Source organism: Aspergillus luchuensis, chromosome 6 (assembly GCF_016861625.1).
Source record: "Aspergillus luchuensis IFO 4308 DNA, chromosome 6, nearly complete sequence".
NCBI classification, from domain to species: Eukaryota; Fungi; Ascomycota; class Eurotiomycetes; order Eurotiales; family Aspergillaceae; genus Aspergillus; species Aspergillus luchuensis.
Window position 1 is genome coordinate 1267384 of NC_054854.1, and position 16100 is coordinate 1283483.

A 16100-nucleotide genomic window follows, 5' to 3' on the forward strand; every position below is an offset into this window, starting at 1 on the left:
TATATACTATACTATACTACATTATACCATATTATATACATTATTACTACAACCTACATCTACACATCTAACCACAAACCGGCCCATCAAACCCCCTCGTCCACCCCAACGAACCCACAATAATAACCACAAACCCCAACGCAACACCCACACTAACCACCCCATAGACATACGCCGCCCATCTCTTCCCCCCTCCCGCAAGCCCAAGGGCACTCAACTCCGCGACCCAAGTACTAATCGTCGTCGCCGACCCACAAAACCCATCCATAACCCCCTGCAAGACCTGACACGCAGTCAACACACTCCCACCAATCCCCGCGACATGCTGCAAATCAAAACACATAGCCAACACCGCCGTCCCAAAGACATTCACCGCAAAAGTGCCCAACGGAAAACTCGGCACCCTCGCATTGAGCAACAAAGACACATAAAACCGCAGAAAACACCCCAAGGGGGCAAACACAATCGCAAACACCGCCCGACCACGCCATACCTCCATCCCACTCCCATCATGTCGATCCGGCGGCCAAATGGCCAGAAACACCGCGCCGAGCCAACACCCCCAACCCAGCACCGCCATAACGGGATCCAAAACCCGTCTCGTGAACCGGAACGGAACCGTAGGAGTGACCCCATCCAGCGCGGCAGCAAGATGCGTCCCGAACAACAAAGCACATAGACTCAGCGAAACCGTACTAAGAATAACAGCCACCAGAGCCATGAAACTGTATCCCCCATTCCTCGACACAACATTCCCCTCAGAGGAAGGATTGGGCAAATCATTCGTCAACGCGAGAAACACATCGCGAATAAACGACGAGAAGGAGGTAAAACACCCGCAGAACCCCGTCGTGAGACCGATATACAGCGGGATGGTTTTCTTGACGGTTTTATGTTGCTTTGCCTGCTCGGCGGCATCACTCGTGTTGTTGTTATTATTATTATTATTATTATTATTGGGCTTGCCCCATTCCTCGCGAAATAGTCTCCGATCCTCCTGGAAAAACCCCATCAGCAGGGAGCCGCCGACATTGGCCCAGAGGACGCCGGTGACTATGGGGGCACCCGGGTAGAAGGTTAGGGCTTGCAGGCCGAGACGGGCGAGAGTGCCGAAGATGGCGAAGAAGATTAGGTAGGAGATGGTGTAGAATTGGGTGAGTTTGTGAGAGATGGGGTGGAGGATGGGTTCGGAGGGTTGCGCTTGGGGTGCGGATTCGAGTGGTGGTGAGGGGGGTTTCTCGTCCATGTTGGTGGTGTTGGTCGCCGCGGCGGCGGCGGCGTTTGATGATGCGCTTGGGTCTGAGGGCGCGGGGGCGCCATTGGGGTTAGTGGATGTGGGCAGTGACATGGTAGTGAGGACTGCGATTGTTGTTGGGGTGTTAGCGCATTGCGATGGTGTGGTGTGGTGTAGTGGATTGGTGGTGGTTAGATGGTGTAGAAGTTCTTGTTCTAGTCGAGGGATAAAATGCTGGTGTTTATCGGAGATAAAAAGTTGGTTGGTGGATCCCGCTCGGCATTCTTTCCGATGTAACTTGGTACTTTGTGCAGACTACTACTTAGTGTATACACTACGGTCTAGTCAGGGTTACTCTACGAGATTCATTTGAATTCGCAATAAGCATGCATACTCGACATCAACTATTCACTAGCACAAACGCGCTCACACTGGGAGTCAGCCGATTCCCGGACCGTTACATCCAACCAAGGGGGCATCGGAGAGCTCCAATTCAAGTCGGTGCATGAGAGGAATAAAGCAGGTTTCAAGTCATGAACTTTTCATCACTGGAGCCATCATTGTACTGTGTAGGTTCATAGAAAAAAAGGTGGTATCACAGGGAAGAGAGATGCACCAGGTTGGATTCAGCAAACAATCCAGGTATCCAATTCCAGCCCAACCGCCAGCCAGAGTCAAACAAGAGAAACGCCATACATCCGCCGCACAAGGAAAAAGAAAATAGTGACATGAAGGAGCGGTCAAGCTGCAGATTGCAGAACTAAATGCGATACAGTGACCAATAAGAACAAAGAAACAAATTGTAAAGAAAGGGACCGATCCTCATTTAATAAGTGAAGGACTGTCATTCGTCAGACTGGCTAAATAGCACCAGGCAGTGACCTGCTCGCACGGCGCCGAGCGCTGATAGCAAGCACCACTAAGCCTTCTCCATTCCTGTCATAGAGACATCTTGAGGGGATGGCTCCTGAATTGGGGCCTTGATGTCCGCCGGGTACGGCTCATCCTGCTCTCGGGGTGGAGCCTTGATCGGCGCTTTGCCCTCTGAGCGCTTCCGACCCAATTTCTCACACCAGTGCTCAGCGCTGACCAGGGTGTCGTTGACTACACCGCTAACCTGCGACATCATGTCTAAGCCCTCCTGAGCCAAGACGAGGATCCGATGGGCGCTAACGGTGGCGTCGGATGCTGCCGCCATGGAGTCCGGCGGCGGGTTGGAGGTCGACGCGATCTGGAACCGATGCGGCAGTGAGGTCAGATGCCGACGCACCAAGTTCCGCGCATTCTCCGGGAGCGCTCCCCCGGCATATTTGGAGACAATGTCCACCACACGTTTCAGCGTCGCGAGCACATCCGCCTTGACGGCTTGGATCCGATTCGAGAGGAGGGTAGTGCTGGAAGCGTCCTGCTCTGCAGTAGAGTCACCATTCTGCTGTCTCGAGCTATCCCATTCTTTCAGGGCGGCCTTGAGAGCCTCGATTGCTTTGTCCAGCCGTCCGTTCGCCCAGCGTAGCCAGGTCAGACAATATTGCAGGCTCCGGAGCGATTCCTCACTCATGGCCACACCCAGGCCGGATGTCGAGATCATCAGTCGGCTCTGCCATGTGGACGGGGTCTGCCGCGATGGACTGTCTCGATTGATGTCGTCATAATTGGGGGACCTCTGATCATCGTAGGGTGGAGGACCCTCTCCCGGCGACAGCCTCATCGCCAGTTCTGGACCCTTCTCTACGTCGACCTCGGTAGACTGTTGCTCGTTGCTCACCTTACGGCGTTTAGAGCGACTAGACTGGGCGGACGAGGATACCCGACGCTGTAAAGCCCACCGAAGGCCACTTTCCACGCCAGTCTTCCGACCTACAGTGCCAACGGTGTTGGCGACGGGAGAGCCGATGTTGCGCTCGAGGAATTCGGCGCTTGACTTGAAACGAGGGGAATAGGATTTAGAATTGGTATATGCTGACACAGAGCCGTTGATAGCGGACGAGATGAGGGGATGGGTGGAGGTGAGTAGAGATAGCAACGGCTCTGGTTGCTGCTTGGATTCGGGACGATTCATTTGCGACGTTCGCGGCGATTGACCGTAGTCTAATACCATCAACTGTTAAAAACTCAACCGGGACAGGCCAAGGGCAAGGAACGAAAAGGACATACCAGTGCGAAGGCCCTCCAGGGCTTGAGCGGCTTCGATATCATCCATGGATAGTACACTGGTGGCTCGACGTGAACGGTCGTCCGCTACGGTAGAATGATCGACGTCCATCATGGGGGGAGGAACATGATGAAAAGGGGGATAGGCAGTGGGAGGGGCGGAGTCAGATGAGGAGTCGGTTGTTGAGGGTGAGGCCGTAGATAGCGCTGAAGTATGAGGAGGGCCAGTGGGCGCAGAGACGGCGTCTGGGCGCGCAGAGAGGGAGGTTTTCGGGACCGACCTGCCGTTGGAGCGGTGGTCCATGGCTGCCCGGAGGCCCGAAAAAGGAAAGAGGGTAATGGATGGATGGATGGAGCCTGAAATTGGCTCTAGTGGGAGTAAGGGAGGAATGAGAATTGAGGAGTAAGACCGGATGGCAATGGGCGTGGGAGGAGGGACGAAGATCCCTTGTCGGAAGTTGTTCTGGGTTGCGATGGGATAATTGCTTTGCTTTCTGGGCTGAGGTTGGGGCACTTTCACGTGCAATCAATCCCGCTCTGGGAAATTCTTCCCCCGCGCAGTTTGCTTAGTACTTTCTTTTTTTCCTTCCTTCCTCCACTTACTTACTCCGTCACTAAGTAGTAGTTGTTGGTACTGAGGGTTTCAATGATTTATTCCATTCCTTACTGACTACCAGGGTATTACAACATTGTCATACTGTCTTCACATCCACATGTACCTCTTACGATCGATGTCTGCCCGGCACTTGCTAGAGGTTTTTCTCGTCACATGCGCGCGACTCGGAAGTCGGCCGTGGATTTTCACGTTCAGCCCATGAATCATGACTCGTCTCACCATCTGATCGTGGAAACTACTGAATCCAATCCTGCTCGGCGCTTAATTACTCCATTGTCCCAAGCAGCATAAATCACTAATAACTTTTAACTCTTTTCCGCCTTCACAACCCAATTCGTTCGCTTTGACATGTGATGCCGCGTCATATTGCGCCGCCCCACCGCCTGCCTTCCTGGCGCCTTCCACATGACTCCTGCAAGATTTAGTTGACCACTTATCCTGACTCTTTCCATTTCTTGTCCTTGGATTACTCAGCCCTTAACATACACCTGTCGACCTTAAGTATTACGGCTGTTATGTCGGCAAGTGATTGATCATTCAAAGTGCCAGCCACTGATATGGATCATTACAATTGTCCAGCAGTCTCACTCATTCCCTTTTCAGAGTGCTGCATCGCCAACGTCTTGACACGTGACCACAGACCGTCTTCCGGCCGAGTGAACTCTTAGCCGCGTGATATCATGTGCACAAGTTGCTACGATTATGCTTTGCGTCTGAGGTGTATCCCACGCTGAAGCCGGGGGTGCTTTAGATACTGATGCTATGACTGACACATGGAAAGCAGTGATTTCCAGACTTTCCAGCTTTCATCTTCCAGCCAATAAGCAGCTATTGATAGAGGTTACAAATTACACATCAGCCCCAGTCCCTAGCCGAATGGAGGACGGGAAAACAGATGGCTTGATCAATAAGATAATCCAGGTTATTAATATCAGATGTTTGGTACTTTTGCAACAGTAGTCCCAGCGGACCGTGCATCATGTTGAAGACGAAACCAAATTCTTGCCTGAGTGCCAGAGGTCTGGATTGGTGGATTGGTTCTCATAGTCCGTGGGGGTGTGTCAAGTGCATTTGATGCGAAAGTGCCTAGAGTGCGGAGAAAATTGGTTGCGGTTTGGGGGTAAGTTTGAGGTGTATTCTCCCATGCCTGACAGTAAATGGGAATAACTGTCTACTGTACTTGTGTCTGGTGTTCAAGGCCAAGCCTAGTCTAGATGAAGACTTTGAGAATTTAAGACAACTAATTCTACTGTGTCAATCATAGACCCGCTATGTGACTGTTATCAATCTATTAAAAGCGGAGCATGAGTCACATGGCTGCCAGTCACCTGATCCGGCAGCGCCGATGCCGCATGAGATACAGCAGAAAGTCAACAGTTCCCAATCTTGGGTCTGCACCTTCTTGCTCCCAACGTCAATTCCAGCTGCCTGATCATCTATTGATCTTCAGGTCTCTTCCCTGGCGTCGCCTGTCCTTACCTTCCTCATCTTCTATTCCGTTCCCCATCTCCCAATCCCAAATTCCTTCAATTCGATGTCGTTCGCACGTCTCGCCGCCCGGCGGTTGCCCGTCTCCCGTCGGCTCGTCCCCAGCATTGACTCACTGCCCCAGCAGCGATTCTTCTCCATCTCGCAACATGTGAAGTCTCAGAACAAAGCCGCCGTGCCTAACCCCGATCCTGCTGCTGACTCCGTATCCGTGGCTTTCGTCAATGATCAATCTCCCTACATGTTGCCGACCTACGTGCGGCCGGCGCCGGTCATGGTCAAGGGCCAGGGATGTTACTTGTGGGATATGGAGAACCGGAAATACCTGGACTTGACGGCTGGTATTGCGGTCAACTCTCTGGGACACTGTGACCCCGAGGTGGCCCAGATTATCGCTGAGCAAGCCGAGGTGCTTGTCCACGCCTCGAACCTCTACTACAATGCGTGGACCGGAGCTCTCAGCAAGCTCTTGATCGACGTTACTAAGGAGTCCGGTGCCATGCGCGATGCTTCCCAGGTCTTCATTTGCAACTCCGGAACCGAGGCCAACGAGGCCGCCATCAAGTTTGCTCGCAAGGTCGGTCGTTCGCTCGACCCCTCCGGCGCCAAGCACGAAGTCGTCTCCTTCCACAACTCCTTCCATGGCCGCACCATGGGCGCTCTGTCTGCAACCCCGAACCCCAAGTACCAGACTCCCTTCTCTCCCATGCTGCCTGGTTTCAAGTACGGCAACTACAACGATGTGGCTCAGCTCGAGACTCTCGTCACCGAGAAGACTTGTGGTGTGATCGTCGAGCCCATCCAGGGTGAGGGAGGTATCAATGTGGCTACCCCGGAGTTCCTCGTCGCTCTGCGCAAGCGCTGTGACGAGGTTGGTGCTGTTTTGATCTTCGACGAGATCCAGTGCGGTCTCTCCCGGACCGGCTCCTTCTGGGCTCACGCCCACCCATCTCTCGCACCTGCTTCTGGCGAGGCAGCTCACCCCGACATCCTGACTTCGGCCAAGGCCCTGGGTAACGGTATCCCTATTGGTGCCACTATTGTCTCCGAGAAGGCCGTGGCCAAACACATCAAGCCCGGTGACCACGGTACCACCTATGGTGGTAACCCCCTGGTGTGCCGTGTCGCCCACCACATTGTCAACCGTCTGGCGGACCCCGAGCTGCAGAAGTCTGTTGAGACCAAGGGAGACCTGCTTGTGTCTGGATTCAAGGATCTCCAGAAGAAGTACCCCAACGTCATCTCGGAGATCCGCGGACGCGGACTGATCCGTGGTGTCCAGCTCTCCCCGGAGTTTGTTTCCAAGGCCAGCGATTTGGTTGGTGCTGCCCGGGAGCGCGGCATGCTGATCATCACGGCAGGCGAGGGCTGCATCCGCTTCGTTCCTCCTTTGACCATTACCGAGGAGCAGATCAAGTCCGGCCTCAAGATTCTGGAGCAGGCTCTGGAAGCCGTGGTTGCTCAGGCTTAGAGTGGTGCGCGAGTGTCCCTAGAACGATCTACACTAAAAGTTAATTACCGTTTCTCGGTCTGTGCATATATTCTACTTGTGATGTGACATGCTTTATGCTATTGGATCCCGGGACATTTATCTCTGTGTTGTTTCTTATATTGATACCTGCTACATTGGTATATAGACGGCGGGATAGAATTTAGAATTGACGATGAATTACTCACCATCCCGGTATTGAATACACGTATGAGGGCACCGATATTTATTGACCGCGTCCGAACAAGGGTCATTCACCATCCATGGCCATGCCGCACCTAGCCCCTCACAAGCTAAGGGACGAGGCCGACTGCAACCTCAGAGAACATGCGTGTTTCTCACCTACCCACACCGGACTAACCGCTGCTGGCCGGACCTTAAAAGGAACTACTTGTGACATGGATGTCTTCCCAAGTCTGCTGCATTTCACTCTCTTTTCCATTTAACTTCAACACCTTGGCTTTGAGACAAGATCAACCTGACAGCTTCTGGACAACATTGCATGTCAGATTCCTGTCGTTATTGCTTACGAGAATCGGCTCGCAGGCATCAAATCACTGACATTCCAGCATTTGATGCCTATTATCAATACTTCACACAAAGCACAATAGACTTCTGTCACTGCGTCTAGTGCTCACTTTGACAGCCTATCGTTCATTCACTCTACTTCTGATATATCATCTGAGGTGATTTAATCCATTCAAAGGTAACACTGCATAGGCTACTTAAACATGACACAACTAAGATACATGGAGAACAAATGAGTCGCTGAAAGTAAACACATCCGCCTGGTCATCAACGCGCACTATCCAAGACAACGAAGGAAGAAGCCGAACATATCATAATACAAACGATGCCATAACTTTGACTGACCACCATATACACCCAATTCTTTACAACCGATGCATCGCTCCATGAGAGCAGTACATTCCCGCCGCAACAGATCCCATATGGATGGGACGTCCATTGCTGCACATCGACCAGCTAGTACCCTCAGGGCCGCAGATGATAGCCCCATCGACGCAAGGCTTGCCAGGGACGTACCGGGCACTCTCATCATCATCGGCACCAGCAACACTAGCATCGTTCTCAGAGTGGGCAACCGCCGTCGGGACTGTCGCAACGCGCGCAGCCTCGGTTCCAAACGACGAGGCAACCACCTTAGCGGACGAGGATGCTGCGGGTGTACTGCCAACAACCTGAGCAGCAACGTGGGAGGTAGACACAGTCGGCCTGGACGCGGTCGGCTTGGGGGTAGACACAGGGGCATCTTTGACAGAGCTAGAGCTAGAGCCGGAGCTACCACTTGAGCCACTGTTACCGGCATCCAGGAAGGGCGCATCACCAGTGCAAGTAAACCCGGTGTTGGTGCCATTGATACTGCCCTCAACCGAAGGTCCTGGCCGGGGGAAGTTCACATCATAGTTCTCGATAGTCGTGCACTGGCCGGGCCCATTAACATTCGCGATGAAGATCGGCGGCAGCGAACTAAATGCATCTCGCTTCCGGATCTCCTCCACGTCCCTCTTCTTACTACCACCGTCCCCAATAGTGACCTGCGCACAGTTCATATACATCTCCCGGTTCCCGACCTTATTGAACCACGTCCAAGTGAGCAGCGCATCGCCTGTCGGTGCATCTGACGGGATCGTGAACTTGTACGATTCCGTGAGCGGACAACCGCCCAGCATGGAGTGAATCACCTGGAAGGATTTTCCTGTGTCGTACGACAGCGAGATTTGGCATGACCCGCCGTCGTGGGTCGCGCTGCCTTGGAGGTCCATCTCGTAGGTGCCGCCGGGGCTGTAGGTCGCGACGGACCGGAAGGGGTCATTGGCATAGCCTTTGCAGGGGAAGTCACTGCCGCTGGGGTCGAGGGGGTTCGTGTATGAGTAGTCTTTCTTGGATTCATCACCATTTGGGTCGAGCGGGCTGCGGATCGGGTAGGGGTTGGACATTTGAATGTGTGCTGAGACGCTTGAGGCCAGAAGGCCGTAGGCGAGGAGAGCGGATTTCATATTGATGTCTTCACCGTTAATCAATAGATATTTCAAAAGTTCCTAATATCGTATATCCAGAGATATATAGGAGATAATTATGTCTCGAGGTAGACAAAGTAAAGACAATTACAGCATGATGAAGCAGATACAGGCAAAAAAAATCCACCATCTTTATACCCCCAGCAGCGCCACTATCACCCCCCAACCAGCAACCAAACTCTCCCCAAGGTATGCACACAGCCCACTGATAACTGCCCACTCATCCCCATCCCCCGGGGTGACGATGCATTCCAACATATCCCCCAGGTGAATAAGCCTTGACATGACCGTCGTCGTACTCGCCGTCGTGGCTCATGGCAACAACAGCCAAACCTTTCTCCGATCCAACCCTCCCTCTGTCTTTTCCGAATTGAAAACTTTTTTTTAGGAATGGAATGAAGGGATTACCTCCGTTTCACGTTTTCCGCGGGTTACTAGCTATCAACAGGGCAACAACAATACTAGGTATGTCCGGAATGCTGGCCCCCGTCGGAACTGACATTCCACACCGTCCCGCGCCCATTAGGAACGGATGGATGGATGGATGGATGGATACCCTGTCAGCCGAAAGCCTGTTGACAGGAATTTTTGTCTGTCGGATGGATATAGGAAATGCGATTGGGTAGGTTTTGATGAGGAGGTTTATCAATACTGTGTTGGTAGGGGGGTACCTGCGTCAGCTGGCGTGGGAAGGTTTGTTAGGATGGGTGGTGAGCAGGGAAGTTCGGTATGAATGGCATGTCCTTGTTTTGAGGGAGAAAGGGAGGGGTGAAGGTTGTTGTTGTCGTTGTAGGGCATACGTTGTGGATTAGTAGTGGACTGGCTGTGTTGGTTGCTTAGTTTAAGGGGGCTCCGATCGTACTAAGTATTATTATTTGGGGGTAATGATACGATTGAAGATTGTTGATTGACTTTCTGGGGATATGGCTGGATATTTGGCTTAACAAGCAGTTACACGTCATGGGCTTCGTTGCCTACAGTAATAGTAGTGAATTACCTTAAATATTCCTTTGGTATTATGTGATCTATTTACTTTTTGTTTCCCCATACACCCATGACTCAATAACGCTCATTCATAATTCATGCACGGCTGAGGGACTCGCCCTCCTCGGCCTTCTGGAGACCGTACTTCTTCAGACTGTTTGACGGAAGATGTTAGCTTATCTTTCTCTCTGGGGAACGACAAAGAAGTGTGGTCATACCGGATAGTCTGGATGGCAACGAAGCCGGTGGTGTCGGTGGGCTCAAAGTCGTCCAGGGAGTCCATGGAGGCCTCCTGCTCGGAGTAGAGCTTCTCGGTGCTGGAAGAGCGACCGAGGATGTAGACGTGGCCCTTGTAGCAGCGGAGACGGACCTCACCGTTGACGCGCTATCAGTTTGTTAGATTATACCGTCGAGCTATTTGGTTTATGGGCACTTACGCGCTGGGAGAACTTGAGACTGTTCTCGATGAACTCACGCTCAGGGCTGAAGTAGCTGTGGAAGGGTTAGAATATACGGTGTGTAGTCCAAGATTGTGGAACACGTACTATCCGTTGTAGAGCTGGATGGACCAGTTGTGGGTGACGAACTGGTCACGCAGGGCGCGGACCTGGCCGTCCAGGACCAGACCCTCGAGGTCAAGGTGGGCATCGCGGAGGATGGTCATGGCGGGGGCTGCAGCATGTTAGCAAGTCCTAGCTGGAAGTGCAGTGTGGGGTGCAAGACACATACAGTCGTAGCAGCCACGGCTCTTAAGACCGATGAAACGGTTCTCGACAATGTCAATACGGCCAACACCGTGGGTGAAACCGATCTTGTTGAGGGTGTAGAAAAGCTCAACGGGGTCGGTGTACTCCTTCTCGGGAGTGACAAGCTTGGTGGGAACACCCTGCTCGAAGTGGATGGTGAGGTCGGTGGGCTCGTTGGGAGCGGTCATAGGGTCGGCGGTCATGGTCCACATGTCAGCGGGGGGAGTGTGGTTAGGGTCCTCCAGGACACCTATTGACTGGTCAGTAAATTGATAAGTAAACTACTGCCAATAGTTCACTTACCAGCCTCGTAACTGCAGTGGGCGGAGTTGGCGTCTATACCAATAATTAGTACACTTGAGAGCAATTACGCGCGGAAAAGCAGTTTGACGAACCCATGGACCAGGGCTTAGCCTATGTCATATTGTATTAGCCTGTATTCGCGCAATCTGTATGGACACCACTCACCTTGGTGGAAGTAACGGGGATGCCGGTCTGGGCGGCGTAGTCAAGCAGATCGTTGCGACCAGCGAAACGCTTGAAGAACTTAGGGTCACGCCAGGGGGCAATGACCTTGATGGAGGGCTGGATGGCGTAGAAAGCGAGTTCGAAACGGACCTGGTCGTTACCCTTGCCGGTGGCACCGTGGGAGACGAACTGGCAGCCTTCACGCTGAGCAGCGCGCATCTGAGCGCGGGCAATCACAGGGCGAGCCAAGCTGGTACCGAGAAGGTAGCGACCCTCGTAGATGGCATTGCACTCTGCGATGAGAGATTAGCGGACTGATCGGGGCACGTAGCCGGATTAGCAGTCTTACGGATGGCGGGGAAGCAAAGCTCGGTGATGAATTCACGGCGCAAGTCCTCGATGATCATCTTCTTCGCACCGATCTTGAGAGCCTTGGCCTCGACAGCGGCCCAGTCCTCCTCCTGGCCGACATTGCCGAGGAAGCAGACGACATCGTAGCCCTCCTCTGCGAGCGATTGTCAGTCGAGTCGATCGAATTTCGACCGGGAATAGGGAGAAAAATGTACCGATGAGCCAGCGCAGAATGCAGCTGGTGTCAAGACCGCCTGCAATGGAAATTGTCAAGTTAGTGCACCGAGCCTTATCAAGACCGCAATATTGCGGGGTCGGGCGGGCGAGAACATACCGGAGTAGGCCAGACAGACACGGGGCTTTTCAGAGGCCATTGTGATTGTATGAAGGGGATTGGTAGGGGAAATCGGATAGACCGGCGGGAGAAGAGGTTGTTGGGCAGCAAAGAAGGATGAAAGAAGAGACTTGGGAAAGAAAAAAGATCGCTGGGGAAGATCAGTTTTCGCGATGGCTCATTCAGGCGGTCGATGCAGGTCGTTGACTCATCCGGAGTCGGAGCTAGTGCCTTACGTAACGATTTTATCGACGAGCCAATCAGCGGCTGTGGATCGTCCTGCATCGATAGGGAAGTCATTATCGCTTCGTCCGATAAGTAATCTCCGTGAATAATGACTCACTACAATACTGGGGGTAACTATGCTTGCTGTGTGTCCTGGATAGCATTGGAGGGAACAATTACAATAGTTAGATCATACCTCCCTCCAGCTTCACACGTTGACCAGAATCAGTACCTTTTACTATGCAAGGAACAGGACAGAGGAGGAGATATCTCTGTAGTCACGTGCACCACTTCCCCGACGGCTAATACGAACCCTCCGATATGGATCCGGGGAAGGGCCCCGGTTCCTGTATTGTGTGCACTTCCACGAAGTTAATCCTTCTTTATCATTGAGCGCATATGATTAGTTAGTTGTGAGCTAAGAAGAATAGGAAAATAGGCATTGGAACATGCCGTGGGCTTATTGTGCTGCTCAACTGATTCAACTCTGTAAAACAGAGAAAGGGATCGCACGCCCTGAAGTATGAATTATATGTTCTTGCAGTTGAAGCCAAATTCATCATTCATCATCCAATTAACCATCATCACCTCCGTGTCCTAACTTACGTACTTACAGGATTATTATCGGACAGTGGAGCATCATATGACTGAAATATTAGTACTCTTATAAAATAATTATTGCCTGTCTCTATGGTAGACCTAGTAGCCACTACTTGTCTGCGAAGATGCTCCGATTGCTTTAATTTCCGCTTCCCAGTTCTGCATATTTTCAGCTGACATTACAATCAGATAAAGTATAATTATACCTTCTGTTAGCTGTTGACGGTTATACCAGCTCGGTCTTACTACTAGTTCGGTTTTGTCTCTAAACCCTAATATCCAAGCATCGATTGGGCGCAATACTAAAAGCGCTGAGAGCAGCCAAGGTTGTCTAGAGCTTCCTTGATACCCCACTACTGCAGCTAAGAATAGATAGTAGTACGAATAGCTTTCCCCAGGAAATTGGAGTGGCGCTAGAGCAATCTCACTGAACGAACACCAATGGCCAGGTCATCTATCGATCGTTGTAGACGAGTGACGCCCTACTTTCGCTGTAGTGTAAATGTTACGGATTGCTACCGAGAAGAATTGAGAACAAGTTTAAGTGTAAACATTATCACTTGTCAGATAGCTGTAGGTTGGAAAATTAGTTCCTGAACCAGGCCAATGAGTATGAGTCACACTTGGCCGTAGAGACACTGCGGGCCCATATATCCCGTCACGAATGGTTACCGGACGATCGTTATAGCCTAGTTCGTCTAAAGTAACACCACCCAGATAAAGCAGCCTATCATTTCTCTTGTGGACTAGAGAGCACTTCAGTCTGTCATTTACACATAAAGCACTTCAAATTTCCCAGATAGGGCAGAGACTCTTGTGTAATGGGGCTATAGACACCTTCATGTCTAGAGACTTGTTTCAAATGATATGTACATAGCTCAAGCTTTGATTAGATTCAATAGATGTGCTGCATACATTAGTGCCATATAGTATAAGCTGTTGCAATGCACACTTCCCTTTTTCTTTGGTTCTGTAGCTCAGGACTCTTGAAAGTTCTGGATAGGAGACTAACAGGAAGCATGATCAAGGAATGTGAATGGCTTCTTTGCTGTTCCCATTTCCCTGACCGACATCTTCTTAACATCTTAAGATAAAAAGGTTATCATAATCTTCTTTCAACTTTCGCTGGTACTGTGCAACTCTAGCTATGGTGTGAAGCATGTCCTGCTTATGCGGCGAGTTGGCAGTATTTATGCACATGTTATGTAATCAGAGCTAGTCCCGATTAGCCGAATCGGCCGGACTTCTTCCCAAGTATTAACCTTCTTTCTTTGCTCAAGCAACAGTCTCAAGATGGCGTATCTCAGATCTTCTGCGTTCAAGTCCCTGCTGAGGACTCGGGCATCCTCCCTATGCCCTCAGCAAAGGCGCTGGGCCCAAGTGCACGATGTCCGCTTCCTCGCCACACACCACGATCCCAACCAAGTGCTGGACAGGTACCGCTCGAAACTCAAGCAGAAAGCCCAAGCGTAAGTCGACCGCGACAACAGTCATGAACGACTCACTCACTCCTCTCACCATAGAGAGGGACACCAAGACATCGATTCTCTGAAGGAGGCCTACAAGGAGAAGATTGAAGAGTACCGTCACAAAGCAACAACTCCTCTCACTCCAGAGCCGCCCAAGTCCTCGCCCTCCCCGTCCTCGACCGGCCCTTCACCCCCTCCTCCTCCACCTACTCCCCAGGCTCGCGCCGCCTCCTCCGCCACATCGACTGGAATCAGACCTCTTGACTCGTTCATCGATGTCGAGAAAGTGCGCAGCCTCCCGCCCAAGGAAATCGAGGCCATCTGGCGTCTTCGTTTTGCCAACAACTCTCATTCGGTCTGCGCCGTAATTCCGGTAGAAACATACCAGCGCATCGTCTCCGCCGCACGCCAGAACCCCCAATTCGTTCTTCCCCTACCCCGTACGCAGAGTGAGGCGCAGACCGCGGAGGAGAACGCAGAAGCCGCCAAGGGCGGTGCGGACATTCATTTCCTCCAATGGGGTTTCCATCCTCCAGCGTCTCCGACCGCTTCTTCCGCTGCTTCGGCCAACGACCACACTTCCACGATCATTTTCACAGCGCTGGCTTCGTATCAGCTACATGGCTCGTATGCGCAGCCGCATACGACGGTCACACATTATCTGGATCTGGCGGATGAGAAGGGTCTGGTTCTGATGAATGGTCAGGTGATGCCTGATTCCGGAGTATCTGCGACAGATGCCACCTGGCTGGTTAGCTGTGTTCAGCGTTTCTATGACTTTGGGGGTCAGGCGAATGGACGGAAAGGCGAGCTTCTGCAGGCGTTCACTCGCGGTGACGTGCAGAACTTCAAGGTTGAGGACTTGATGGCGGAGGCCGAGAAGTTGTAAGGGTCCCACTAGTATTGTAGATAGATAGATTGTACGATATACGTTTTACCAATACGCAGCCTTTCCCGCGCGGGTGTTTAGCTTGTAATTAGCTTCGAGGTTGATGAGTTGGGGGTCAAGCTATCCACACCCCACAGTATTACCGGGGAGATAGTGAGGAAGATGATGCAGCAGCTGATGTGAGAGTGACTGGCTGTCGCCGGTCCGCCAACCAATCGGGCTTACAGTGGCTAGTAGGACGACTACTACTACTACTACTACTACTACTACTACTACTACTACTACTACTACTACTACTACTGAATAGCATTTCTGCGGAACCGCATCGACTTTCCATTTCCAGAATAGGCCTAGGTCAGCGCCGCTTTTCGCTCTGGGATCAGGCCGGACCGTGGCATGAGCACGCCCAGTGCGTGTACTGATTGCTCTCGGCTCGCTCACGGAGGCAGCTCGGACCTAATCAGGAGCAAGTTCCCGATCACTCCCAGATCCGTCACTGACTGCCCGGAGCAGACGTCTCGGCCGCAACTGACCAGAAAATTCTAGCCAAATAAACCTGTTTCCCGCCAAGCCGATCAACCCCACCGAAAAGGGTCAACGCCCCTCAAAACAATTACCCAATGTTGCAATGTTGTTGATCTTAAAGTTTCCAGTACAAACGTGTATAAGAAAGAAAGCTCCATGTGATGACAGGAGACTGCGAAGTATAAAGTGATCGGCAAAGGATAGCTGGCTTTTACATACAAGGTACAAGATGTTCTGTCCGATTAAATAGTTTGGAAGCCATATATGCAACCGTCACTCGTTCAGACCAGGGTTTGACTTCATCAAGTAGGTGCATAGCCTCTGGAGAACCACCGCCCCCTGGACGTTCAGTCTTCATCACCCAAATCTGCCTCCCGCTATTTTCGTCGCCCAGTTAAAGATCTCTTACCCCGTCAGAAATACGCAGGGCTTCAACTAATGAACTTGATGTGGGCAACTGATGTGTTGACTACTTACAATCTAGTTGCTTCA

At 51.8% G+C, this 16100-nt stretch overlaps 6 protein-coding genes across 6 annotated transcripts; 2 read left to right on the plus strand and 4 right to left on the minus strand.

Moving 5' to 3' along the window:
* Positions 1 to 67: 67 nt before the first annotated feature.
* AKAW2_60452A (FluC/FEX family fluoride channel) lies at positions 68 to 1348 on the minus strand (the record flags this gene model as incomplete). Its single annotated transcript, XM_041692580.1, has 1 exon — positions 68 to 1348. The coding sequence occupies one exon, from the start codon at positions 1346 to 1348 to the stop codon at positions 68 to 70; it is 1281 nt and encodes a 426-aa protein (XP_041545950.1).
* An 805-nt stretch (positions 1349 to 2153) lies between these two features.
* Positions 2154 to 3689, minus strand: AKAW2_60453A (putative clock controled protein (Ccg-8); the record flags this gene model as incomplete). Its single annotated transcript, XM_041692581.1, has 2 exons — positions 2154 to 3322; positions 3389 to 3689. The coding sequence occupies 2 exons, from the start codon at positions 3687 to 3689 to the stop codon at positions 2154 to 2156; spliced, it is 1470 nt and encodes a 489-aa protein (XP_041545951.1).
* A 1846-nt stretch (positions 3690 to 5535) lies between these two features.
* ARG8 (acetylornithine transaminase) lies at positions 5536 to 6960 on the plus strand (the record flags this gene model as incomplete). Its single annotated transcript, XM_041692582.1, has 1 exon — positions 5536 to 6960. The coding sequence occupies one exon, from the start codon at positions 5536 to 5538 to the stop codon at positions 6958 to 6960; it is 1425 nt and encodes a 474-aa protein (XP_041545952.1).
* A 911-nt stretch (positions 6961 to 7871) lies between these two features.
* On the minus strand, positions 7872 to 8996 carry AKAW2_60455A (uncharacterized protein; the record flags this gene model as incomplete). Its single annotated transcript, XM_041692583.1, has 1 exon — positions 7872 to 8996. The coding sequence occupies one exon, from the start codon at positions 8994 to 8996 to the stop codon at positions 7872 to 7874; it is 1125 nt and encodes a 374-aa protein (XP_041545953.1).
* Positions 8997 to 10097: 1101 nt separating this feature from the next.
* On the minus strand, positions 10098 to 11940 carry ARG1 (argininosuccinate synthase; the record flags this gene model as incomplete). Its single annotated transcript, XM_041692584.1, has 11 exons — positions 10098 to 10155; positions 10220 to 10386; positions 10439 to 10493; positions 10547 to 10673; positions 10731 to 10997; positions 11051 to 11083; positions 11143 to 11161; positions 11216 to 11508; positions 11565 to 11720; positions 11782 to 11820; positions 11901 to 11940. The coding sequence occupies 11 exons, from the start codon at positions 11938 to 11940 to the stop codon at positions 10098 to 10100; spliced, it is 1254 nt and encodes a 417-aa protein (XP_041545954.1).
* A 2078-nt stretch (positions 11941 to 14018) lies between these two features.
* On the plus strand, positions 14019 to 15083 carry AKAW2_60457S (ATP11 family protein; the record flags this gene model as incomplete). The annotated part of the gene is made up of 2 exons (XM_041692585.1): positions 14019 to 14194; positions 14249 to 15083. The coding sequence occupies 2 exons, from the start codon at positions 14019 to 14021 to the stop codon at positions 15081 to 15083; spliced, it is 1011 nt and encodes a 336-aa protein (XP_041545955.1).
* Positions 15084 to 16100: the final 1017 nt, after the last annotated feature.